This window comes from Saccostrea cucullata, unplaced genomic scaffold, assembly GCF_032062105.1.
Source record: "Saccostrea cucullata isolate Sc308-1 unplaced genomic scaffold, CSIRO_AGI_Scuc_v1 ctg340, whole genome shotgun sequence".
NCBI classification, from domain to species: Eukaryota; Metazoa; Mollusca; class Bivalvia; order Ostreida; family Ostreidae; genus Saccostrea; species Saccostrea cuccullata.
In genome coordinates, this window is record NW_026932925.1 from 177,066 (window position 1) to 189,374 (window position 12,309).

Genomic DNA, 12,309 nt, shown 5'->3' on the forward strand with positions numbered 1-12,309 from the left:
TTGTTATATGCCACAAATATACCTTATATTATGAGTTTCAAAGCATTTCATCAAAAATGTAAAAAGTTATGCCTATATCAATTAAATCAGTCATTTCAAGTGTTGCAACACGCTCTTGCAAGCACGTGCGCGCAAAATGATTTTTCGGCAAATCTACAGACCTCTCAAAGCAAAAACATTTTACCTCATCAACAATCACGTTTACAAGATCAAACACAAATTTTCATCTTGGATTCAGAAAAAAAAAAATAATAATGCCATTTTCTTTGCAAACTGAATTGTCAACATTTCAAATGCATTATAAATTATTGGTCTACTTGCTAAACTTATTTTGCTCAGTATATGAGTATAAACGGTAATCCAAAGATGATATTGAAAAGATGCTTGCAAATAAATTTCTAATTGACAGTATCGTTGTAATATTGTTAGGTCATTATTTGTACACTGAATTGTAAACGGATTTTCCCGGTATTTATGGATCATGACAAGGAGCACACAGGAGGTGTGATGGATCGAAACGAGATGCTCACTCCTCTTTAGCACTTAACCCCCCCCCTTCCCCCAATGTGTTGGAAGTTTGAGTTTGTTATGCTATTATTTTTGTATCAAAATTCAATAATCAAAAAAAAAAAATCATTTCAAGCTACTTCCATGTATTTATGATGAAAAAAAAACTTTGACTTTTTCATTTGAAGATTTCACAGTTCTCCCTAGGAGGGGCTATTAAAGATAATGTAATCAAAGAAGCAAATATCAAGGAGTTTATTGATATAAAGTTTTATTTTACCGTAACTTTCAAAATTTCAAAATTAATGGATTAATCTTTTGAACGTTGACTGGAAACTTTCGCCTATGTTACATCATGAACTTTTAATTTTTTAAAGGCATACGAAATATTGTAAATTTTTCTGTTAATTTATGAAGTGTAATAAAATTTTAATAATACACAATAAAATCACAGTAAACGGACTAATCCCTGTGCGTTAGATTTTACTTTTGTATCGGCATAGCATATGATAATAAATATATCACCACAGAAAGATAAAAGAAAATCACCGCAGATATGCCACAATCATTTATTTCACAGTACTCCCTAGGAGGGAATATTGAAGATAATGTAGGCCTTACAACTAATTTTTCAAATTGCACATATAATGATAAAAAAACATTGCATAGATAGATTTATAGCTACATGAAATTATCAAAGAAGATAATAACTTATGCATACTTTTAATTTAAATATAAAAAAGTTTCATTATTTATAATTGACTTGTATGATGACCTGTTTAAGGACAGGTAACTCAGGTGTAAAAATGACCAACTAAGTGCCGATTTATGAGTTATCGTTTATAGGAATGATATATAGGCTGCTTCAGCATTGATATTGTTATGTACACGAAAGGGTTACTTGCTTTGTTTTGTACACAAAAGAGTTGACCAAAAGGAGGAGAATGTTTTCAGTCTACCTGTAATAACAGGGTCAAATGCATTGCAAAGCTATTTTGAATTTTACTTCTTTGAAGATTGTTATGACGAAGAAAATATAATGCATGTTTTTTCTGAATCACTTTTGGCTTTATATATATATATAATTTTATAAGTGAATGCAACAACTGATTATCTTAGTTGTGTTTCTAAGCACGCAGAGGAACGACCGAGTATAAAAATTTAATCAGGTTAAAACTAAGAAGGAGGGTAGATTTCACTTTTTAATTTAATTAAAAATTTTAATTATATGTAGCTAAACTGTCTGCAACTAACACAATAATTTTAACACTTTTTGTCATAAATTTTAAAACCACTAGAATCTACTGGCAGCAAAGAATCACTTGGGAAATGCTAAAAACTGACTTGCGTGTAAATAGTTAGATACCTCGGGACTGCTCTAAACAAGTTTCAGCAGTGAGTTATCGTTCATAACAGCGAATCTAGAGGCAGCTGAAAGGCCTAGATAATGTAATCACGCCATCCCCTAGCTACTAATTATCTATTTTATTTTAGCTTACGATCGCCGAAGGCAAAAGTGAACATTTTTTTTATCAGCTTTGTCCGTTGTTTGGCGTTGTCGTTTTTGTCGCTTATGTCGTACATCATGAACTTTTTACAATTTCATTTTCTTATCCATGCAGAAGCATTTAGTAAATTCATAAGTATGATTTATTATACCTCTCACATAAGGTAGTGAAATTTGAATAATACACTAAAAAATCACAGTTAATGGACTAATTCCTGTGCGTTAGATTTTACTTTTGTATCGGTATAATATGTTAATAAACTTATCCACGTGCGTTAGTGAAGGGAGGTTATCCCAGCTCCAGAAGCGAATTCAGTTATTTGTTATCAATCTTAAATTACTTTTGTATCGGTATAACATAACAGTTAAAAAGTAAACTCATTGAGATAGTTAGCAAGATTCCAGTTCCACGCAACCAGAACTACATTTAGTACGTTCAACTTTGCCTCGGGAAATAGTCCTGGCCCCGGGATCATGAAACAGACTTAGACTTAAGTCAAAATTTCAATTATCTATAAAATCGTTAAAAGTTATGAAAGGAAACTCATAATTTGCATACAACAGCAGACTGGTGATACAAAATTAGAAGGCATTTTCATTTTGGGCTGCTTGGCTTCTAAAAAAATTCAGCATCTAAGGCATTTTTTGACTTAAGCTCAAGATACTTCATGATCCCGGGGCCAGGTCTTTGGGAACTGGAATCATGCTAACTCCGTCAATGTATACTTTAACTGTACATCAATTCAAACTAAGAAGAGTATTTTTTATCAATGAAATTCAGGTTTGTTCAAATCAAGAGCCATGGGATAGGGTGGGGCAACACTAGAGACATATCATTATCATGGTCATAATAAAACTTTTTGGCATTAAACGACTAAAAAGTAATTAGAAGAAGCGAATTTTCAGAAACTTGCCTCAAATTGAACCATTAAAATTTAACTGCGAATGAGCAAGAGAATTCTTAATCTCTCTCTATTTTTCTCTCAACAACAATACCATATGCTTTAATACTTCTTTCGAAATTACATATTGATAGACAATCATATAAAAACCAATGTATTTAACATTTTTTGTCTCATTTTTGGAAAACCACGCGAAAAAAGTAGTTTTTTCAACACAGTCTTTCTTTTTTTGTGTATTGCTAAATATTGATCATATAAATTTTATAAAGAAAAACAATAATACGCATGGTTACCGTAATTTATTTTCCCAAAATAATTATAAAAAAAATAAGCACAGTAGATAGCAGACATATTTATATGAAGATAAATGCTGTTTCCCTGGTAATCTGACTGTGCATTTATATGTTGACATAATGTTTACTTGACAATTTATCATTTAAGTTATCTTTAATTTTAAAGAGATAAAAAATTAAGTGTTAACGTTTTCCGATTATTTACAGATTTAGCACGGAAGTATATTCATGCACGGATTGCCTTCCAAACTATTTTAATTAGCTAAAATTTTGATTTAACATGGCTGAATCGAATCAATCGCTACCAAAAGTATCATGGAGAGAGGAGGATATTGCCATTGTCGAGGCAGGTTTCTCTCTCAAGTACAACACCTTTTCGGATTTTTTCAAGATCATTTCGGTAAACCAGCAAAATGAAATACAAACAAGAACAAAAGCCCGTGTAATAATAAGTAACTTTGAACGAGAAGAAAGAAACTATTTTCAGCTCTTCAAACCTTCACAGTTTGAAGTGTCCAAAGGAGATACAGCTATCACGGCTTTTGAGAGAGATCTCAAGCAAATAAAAGATTTTACATTTTTTCCAACTTTGCGAGAAGTTTATGCAGGTGCTGAAATCTTACAGAAAACCATATGTTTGATTACATTGCAAAACGGAACAACACAGTTTAAAGGGATAGGTATCCATCCTTTTCTTCATGAGGGTGAAGAAGATCCGAAAACCATGGTCATTGTTTTGAAGTTTTTCGAAGGAGGTGTATATTTCCAAGAAGTTAACTGGCCCGAGGAACGCCCATTAGAATCATCGCCTTTCAATCTTATAAATAAGGATCATAAACAATGCCTGGATAGAAGATTCTGCAACAGCTTTGACGTCCTAAAAGATGACTTTAACTTCAATTTCCTCTGCAATGGAACAGACGTGAAAGTACTAGTTGAAGGTGGTTTGACGTTTTTTGAAGTTCTCGGCGATGTTTGTTACGCAGATAAGGCTTCCAATTTCTTTGCTAGAGATATAGTTGGTGCTCATCAGTCAGATCCCTGTTATAAGGAGGTATATACCCGATTAATGGATATAAAAACAACCATATATCTTAAAGAGGAGGAAATTCAAGGCGCTAATGATGAAAGAGATTCAAGGAAAAGGGAAAAGTTAGAAGAACAAAATCGTGCAAAAGCTCATGAGAAGCATTTAAAGGAATGGAGCATTTTCGGAAAAGGGGACAGTTTTGCCGTTGCTAGTTTATATCACATTGAGTTGTATGTCTCTGACGGAAGCAGACATGATATATTTCATCCCATCTGTACATCTGTTGACACTGTTTTCAAATCGTCCCTTTTTGTGCAGAGAACAAGAGGTTTGAAATCGATAGGGAAATACAGCGGAATTTCTTGTAAAAGTAAAAAACCCACAGTGATCGGAAACTTCCCTTTGATTTCAGGAAAGAAGGAGGAATATATCTTTAATCAACTGAGTGAGTATTTCTTTTTTCAAGAAAATATATAAATATGTTTATATAGTTATTTCTTATACATTTTGATTTCGTCTTTTCATAGAGAAGTCACCCTATATTTGCTGTCCACCAGAGGATCGAAAACACAATAATGTGCACAAACACTTAAAAGATATCAAGGAATCTAAAACAGAATTGGACGAAATACAGCCATTTCCGACAATTAAGACAAAACTTCAAGCAGCAATAAGCTTCAGTCTGGAAATGGAAGGAAGGCGGATTGACCACATAGAAAATGGATCACTTGAACAATGTCTCAGCAAGGAAATCTATGGTTCACATAATCAAGAATTTATTGAAAAGTTTCGGTATGGTGTAGTTGGTATAAAATGCCGATTTTCAATCATATCAATGAAGTCTTAAATTCATTTTTTTATTTTATTTTTTTTTTATTTTATTTTTTTTTTAACTTTTTTTTATCATAGATACATAAATGTTGGTTAAGGATGTTTCTCCTTCCTTATGAATAAAATTGTATTCATTTAAACAGCCTCTATCTAAGCCATTTGCAAGTTATCCGATAAGTAAAAATTTAACATTGCAATAGTACACTTTTTTGAGTTAAAATGGTATGCAATGATTGCAACCTTTGAGAAATATTACATAAACAGCTTATGCGGTATTTGTAATTTTTCTTCTGCAAGTCTTGCAACTATTAATCTCTGTATTCATATGTTATTACACTCGTAGGATAAATGTTGCTGATGTATCGAAAGACGAAGATCCTGAGAAAAGTTTGGAAAAAGTTTCTAACGAAATAAAAATTCCGATATACGTTCTTCGATTTAAAAACAAAGAAAAATGTTGGAGGCGATATGTTCCTTCAAAATTACAATCACCTGAGAGAAAACAGTGTACATTTTATATCACCTTACTTCAGGTAGAAATGGGGGGCCATCTTTGGTTTGAGAGAATCGTTCCAATCAAAGGATGTAACTGCAGTAATTTTTCGCCAGAAGTTGCAAACTTAAGAAAAGAAGGTAAACTTGAATAACAACAAGTGTAGTTTGTAGACTTACGTTAATGTAGATATAAATAACAAAAAAAATCAATTTGTTTACTCTGATAAAAAAGTAATTGAAAATAAATACATAGATACATTCCGTCTTAGAATGTTTTGTGGGGGATGGGGGGTTTAATAATAATGAGGCGTACGTTATCAATACAGTTATATTGTACAAATCTTTTCTCTTTGCTTCAAGATCAGAGCTTAACTGGAAAACTTCATATCGATAGAGACCAAAGACATACCCCACTTGTTACCTTTCTGACTGATGACCCAAAAATGGATTTATTTACGCATGAGAAGCGACAATATCCACTTTTTACAAAGTTTTCTGAAATACGTTCGATTCTGGATCGACCAGATATGAATGACAGAATGATTGAAGATAATGTTGATAGTTTCTATTCCCTGTATAGATGTTTCAGTAAGGAAATCTTTGGAACTGAAAATCATTATGAATTGATTAGGAATGAGGTACTTTATGAAATTCTTAGCAATCCCAGTGTATACGCTAATTTTTTCCGCGACCAACGGCAATCACGCCATAAGGAAGAAATGGACGAGTTTTTGGATAACTTTCGTTTTCGAAAACTCTCATTTTTTGACAAATTTAAACCTCGAAGTGTACTAGAGAAAAACGATGTCTTATTTTTTTCAAATCGCATTGAAGATGGTTTGGAATTAGAAGACCTAGAGCTGTTTGCCATTGCAACGTGCTTTCAGTGCAGTATTTATGTTGTGTCTATTTCAAGAAATGACACAGAAGAAGATGAATTTTCAGGATGGAGAAAAATTGAAAAGCTTCGGGTGAAAGCTAAGCCTTTGAATTTGGAAAACAGGATATTTCAAAGTCGATGTCAAAGTACAGTGGAACATTATGTTACTCTGGTCCAGACATGTGCTGGAATTTTTCACAGAATCGTAGGGAATAACGAGTCTATCGTATGCAACTGTTTGCAAGATCCACCAATAGTTCCTTCAATTATTAAAAGAGATGATTCCATCAAGAGAAAAGGTGTATATATTTTTTTAAATTTATTTTTAGTTAAACTCTGAAGTAAAGTTTTTATAAAACGAAAAAAGTAATATGAAGGAGACAAAGGTAAAGCAAGATTCAAATCGCAATAAATAAGTTCAAACTCACCGATGATTCATGATTTTTAAAATGTTGAACTTCTTAATTACTGAACTACTATATACTGAATTACTTTTGTTGGTTCTAGATTTTGACATCGGAATTATTCGAGTATATCAGAGGATTGACAGTCAACTCTATAAGACACAACAAAGATTTGAATTCTGGATAAGATGTAACGTGATATTCGAAAAGTTCTGCGCAGATTCCATCAATCTTCTTGAAGGACGAAGGAAGAAAAGCAATATTGCAAGTATTGCAGGGTCATCTGTTGGTTTGATAGGGGGTGCACTGGCAGTTGCAGGAATTCTCGCTGCTCCATTCACGGCGGGGGTATCTTTTGGCCTTGTAGTAGCTGGCGGTGTAGTTTCTGGTCTCGGGAGTGTTACGTCTGTGATTTCGAAACTCACAGAGTTAGGTTTGAATAGAAAGGAATCAAATTTATCCGAACGGCTACAAATGAATATGAGAGAACATTCAAGACGCCTAGAAAATGAAACACAGAAGCTTGAAGAAATTATGGTGAAATTGGATAAAATTATAAAATCAAAAAGAGATATTGCAGATGAATTATCAAGAGCAGATCCCGTACGCTCGTCGGCCGTCTACCTGAGATCTGTTAGTGGATTAGCCTCATTACCAATAGCAGTATTAAGAGCTTTATCACGAGCAGTTGTCGCCGCTGAAGCCGTTTTTATTCCAGTGTCTGTTTTACTAGATGGTGTTATTTTAGGGTTATCGGTGCGAAACTTGTACCAGGGATCTATTACTGGAAAGTCAAAGGAGCTAAGGACAATACGAAACTTTCTAAAATTAACTCGAATTCAAATGGAAATTTGGGCATTTGGTAATGATGCAAGTCAGTATATGTACGAATGCGAGGTATGTATATATTGCAGGGGACTGGTGTAGACCCTGACTTTCTTAGAGGTATGACACAAATAGGCAAGAAAACTACATGTTATTATAGCTGGTAATTTTAAGGGTTAGTTTCAAGATTAAAAATGAGTTAAATCAAAAAGTTTTAAACATTTTTTTGTTATTATTTTCTCGTATAATGTTTTTGTATAAATAGAATCTGTTTTAAATACGTTTAACGAACATAAACTAAACCTAAATGTGTAATTTAGCTCTCTTATGTTTATACATTTGTATTATTATAATAATGATTGACTTCATGTTCGTCTACAAGGTTTTTTGTCGTTTTTTTTCAGGATGAAATCACTAAAAAGTCTTCTGCGGACGAACTGAATTGAATGCTGATTTAATGCGCAGTTTTCAGCATATGTTCAAGTTCGACTACTTTATGTGACGTACATGTATCTGTATTATTAATAGAGAAAATCTAACAGTTTTTACAACAGATTTATTATTTATGAAAAAATTAATTAACTTAAACAATCCAAATCATTTACTTTTTCATGTTTGAAATATATTGTTTCATAATTAATTTTTATAATTAGATCAAATTTTGTAGATTAATGGACTTAATGCTTATTTTTTTAAAATATAATTTTATATTTATTGAACATATCAACTTCACTTTTTCGGATTTGTCAAAGTCGAGGTTTATTTGTTCAATCTTCTAAAAAAGAGAAGAGGTCTGTTCTAAAACGGGATTTGCAAGCTTTTTGGGTAAGTTTGTTGTAAAGTTTTTAAAGCATCCATTTGATTTTTCACACGGGCTAAACGTTCTTGTTGAGGGCTTAACGATGTCCCTGGAATTTTATGTACATGTATTCACCTAGTCAAACGCATCTAGGTAAAGTGGACACGGATTGACCAAGTGATCTTAATTTACTAAATAGATTAATTTTATGAGGAAAAAGCAAAATTATAAAAATCAGCCTAATTATGTAATTTTTCCAATTTTTTGTTCATTTTTGTATTCACTAATAAGTGTCATTTCTTTTATGAAATAAGATACGTCAGGTTATTAATTAAATTGAATGTCTAAACAATTGACTTTGTGCTCCTTAAGAAACAAGAAGGCAAGAAGAGGGTAAAAGAATGAAGACTAAACACTTCTAGCGTGATTACACTAGTTGTTTGCTTTTAGGGGAAATACGGAAGGTATTTCATTCTCTAAAAACAAGGAGAAAAACAAATCAAAGAATTATCAACTTTTCTAAATTTGTGACATGATATTAATTTTCTTTCAAAGAGATAAAAATTGTTTGTAAAATCTGTCTTTAATAGCATATAATCCTTATGCGTATTTTTTGCATTTTGAAGTTATATTAAGTAAAAACTGCAAAATTTCTCATTTTCTATGTATTTCGTTATTGAGCAAAGTGTTCTTGATCCCAGCTTAATTGTTCACATCTTTAAATGTCGTCATGTCAGGTTGCGATATAAATTTCATATGTTTAAACTCTATAAAGGTACGCTTTTGAACGGAATGGAAATTTTAATTATATTTTTAAATTTGTGAGACCTTGAGTCTATCTTCATTGCTCTGTTTAAAAGCATTTTTCATCATTGAATTAAACCAGCTGGACGTTTGCTTATTCCTTTCTTCTTGTTTTTGATCTAGTCTCAACAAAAGGATATATCAATTGGGTTGAGATTCTGCCAAATTTTTGTCTCTAATCAAAATAACAAGGCATATCATGATTATTTGTCATGTTATCATTTTCAATTTAAGATTGAAAATTAATTTTAAAAACCGTTTTTAGCTCACCTGAGCCGAAAGCTCTGTTGTCTGTTGTTGTTGTTGTTGTCGTAGTCGTTGTTGTAAACTTTTCACATTTTCATTTTATTCATAAGGTCACTGGGCAACTTTCAACCGAACTTGCATCAAAGTATCCTTATGTAAAGGGTATTCAAGTTTGTTCAAATAAATGGTCATACCCTCGTCCAAGGAAACATCTTTTGAAAATCCTCTTCTCCAGAACCGCTGGGCCAGGAAAGATGAAACTCATATGGAAGCATCCCCAGTAAATGCAGGTCAAATTTGTTGAATCAATACCCTCAGGGGTAGGGTTGGGCCACTATGAGGGATCAAGGTATAACATAAAAGTACATTGGGAATTTCTTTTAAAAATTTCTTCTCACGAACCCCTTGGCCAGGATAGAAAGAAACCTTTGAGAAAGTATCTTCACTTAGTGTAATTTCAAGTTTGTTCACATCAGGGATCAAAGTCTTACAAAGGAATATACAGGATAAATAATTTTTTTCTTCTCAAGAATCTCTGGGCCAGGCAAGATAAGACTCAAAGTTTTACATAGGATTACATAGGGAAAATCTTCTTGGCAAGAACCTCTGGGGCAGGGAAGATAACACTTATGTTGAAGCATTCTCAGGTAGTGTAGAATTAAGTTTGTTCAAATCGGGGAATAGGGAGGGGCCACCACAAAATATCAAGGTTTTACATAGAAATGCATAGGCATTTTTTTTTAAATATGTTCTTTTCAAGAACCCATGGGCCAGGAAAAATAAAAATTATGTGGAAGCATTCTCAAGTACATTACCGACCAAACCCAATCTGACACAAAGCAGTCCCAGATTGGTCCCGGGGCTCCTTTCTGGGACTGCTAAAACAGTCCCACGGTGGTCCCAGAGCGGTCCCTGTTTTATAACAAAGCAGTCTTAGCAGTCCCATTGGCGAGGTTTATTGATTCAATGGATGGAGCTTACTCAGAAATTAAATTTCCAATAAACAATGGAAGTATAAAAAGCAGTTGAAATTGATTCTGAGTAGTATACCAGGAATTCTAACATGTATGCAAAGGTCATTTATTAACAGTACGCACATAAAAACAATTTGAAATCATTTATAATATTTATTGAAGGAATAAGGCTTTGGCACCCACATGTATTAAGTATACTGAACATGAATATCTAATCAAAATTATCTGGTATATTAATTATAATTCAATTTCTTCATTTTCTGAGATTGAAACTGGTTCCATTCTACAATTCTACCGTCTTTCAATTCGAAAATTATATTTAGATAATTAATATAAAATTAAAAATCAATTATCTCCTACACCCTCTGTTGGTACTTTATTCTTAATACAGAACAATGACAAATTATTTGTTTCACATTTCTATGTAACGGTTATTTGGTAGTTGTATAAAAAAAACTTACTATTACTTTTTATTTATTTAAATATGTGTCTTTTCTATAGAGCCACGGCTGAAGAATTATGTTCGCACTGTAAGTCAAGCACAGCATCGTACCCAAGTAATTTAATTGATATAAATAAATTGCATGGATTTTTTTTTTATCATTTTCAAAGAACTCTTAAAAGTATTTTTACTATTCTGAATTATGACCACATGGAAATAAGTACGTATATTGTAGTAAATTTAAAATCAAATGCCACAATTTGTTAGTGATTGATCTTAATAGAAATTATTGACTGGAAGTTGTGCTGTGTTGTCAGGGTCGATGAATTAAGAATCCTTTATATTTCCCTCTATGATAACCTTTGAAAGTAAGCGGAGTTGATTTCCTGATAAATCTGCCGGATTGTAAATAAGGCAGGTCGATAGGTCAGGAGCTTTGGAGGCCTAGTATGCATGCAAATCTGTCTCTGGGTCTGACGCTAAGGAGGCCAAATATGCATGAAAATTTCGTGCGGCTGCTGTTGTGTTCGGTGAGGCCTATTAAAATTGGGACAAGAATCCTCGTAAAATTTAAATCTATGTCTGCATTTTTAAATTCTAAATCTACAATTTTATTTCACAATGAAATGGAAATATAAGGAATCACTGTCTAGTTAGTATTATTGTATGCCAGGGACATCAACAATTGTGGGATTCCTTAAATTAACCGCTCTTTTCAATTGAATGAAGACATACGTAAGCTATGCTATTAATAGATCTATGATTATTTAATGTATCATCTACTAGCAATTTGTATTTTAGAAAGTGACAAGACATTCCTGTATGGTACGTGTATGTATTTTTTTTTTACATTTATAACTTCATTATAAGGCTTTATATAAAATTTTTGAAGAAGTGTTCCCATTATATCACAAATATAATATTTTTATCCCTATGCCTTAAAAAACATTTAAATTATTTTATATTTCAACGGAAACAGTTATATTGCCCTCCCGAACAAAGTTATATTCCCTCACGTGACATCATTCTGCATATATATTAAATACGTCGGGTTCGAAATTCACAGAGGCAGTTGCTAAGCAAAAATAAACAGTTCCGCGAAAATTAAAAAATCTGGACAACGTGTGCGATTTGTTTATTTGAATTCAGAGGAATTAGATGATTTAATTAATGAAAAAATCCTTAAATACAGTTATCAACAGAAGTGTAAGCATACCGAAAACATTTGTATCATGAAACAGAAAAATAAGAATATATTGAACGCGTACATGTGTTCATGGCGTTCAATAAATATGTTGAATATAGAGATTTGGGTTTAGTGTTTAAAAATTGTTATATATATAATATGTATTACAGGATTCAAATATAGA

The 12,309-nt window shown here is 32.4% G+C and overlaps 1 protein-coding gene across 3 annotated transcripts in view; it reads left to right on the top strand.

Annotated features, from left to right (window-relative positions):
• LOC134236531 (uncharacterized) overlaps positions 1 to 8,706 on the top strand; it is a 79,699-nt gene extending 70,993 nt beyond the window's left edge. For all 3 annotated transcript variants that reach the window (XM_062718707.1, XM_062718709.1, XM_062718708.1), the window contains 6 exons: positions 3,417 to 4,684; positions 4,767 to 5,031; positions 5,414 to 5,703; positions 5,926 to 6,744; positions 6,953 to 7,746; positions 8,079 to 8,706. In XM_062718707.1, the coding sequence (XP_062574691.1) occupies positions 3,490 to 4,684; positions 4,767 to 5,031; positions 5,414 to 5,703; positions 5,926 to 6,744; positions 6,953 to 7,746; positions 8,079 to 8,120 (3,405 nt within the window). In that variant the 5' untranslated portion in view covers positions 3,417 to 3,489 and the 3' untranslated portion in view covers positions 8,121 to 8,706. The remainder of the gene's footprint in view (positions 1 to 3,416; positions 4,685 to 4,766; positions 5,032 to 5,413; positions 5,704 to 5,925; positions 6,745 to 6,952; positions 7,747 to 8,078) is intronic.
• The last annotated feature ends 3,603 nt before the right edge of the window (positions 8,707 to 12,309 follow it).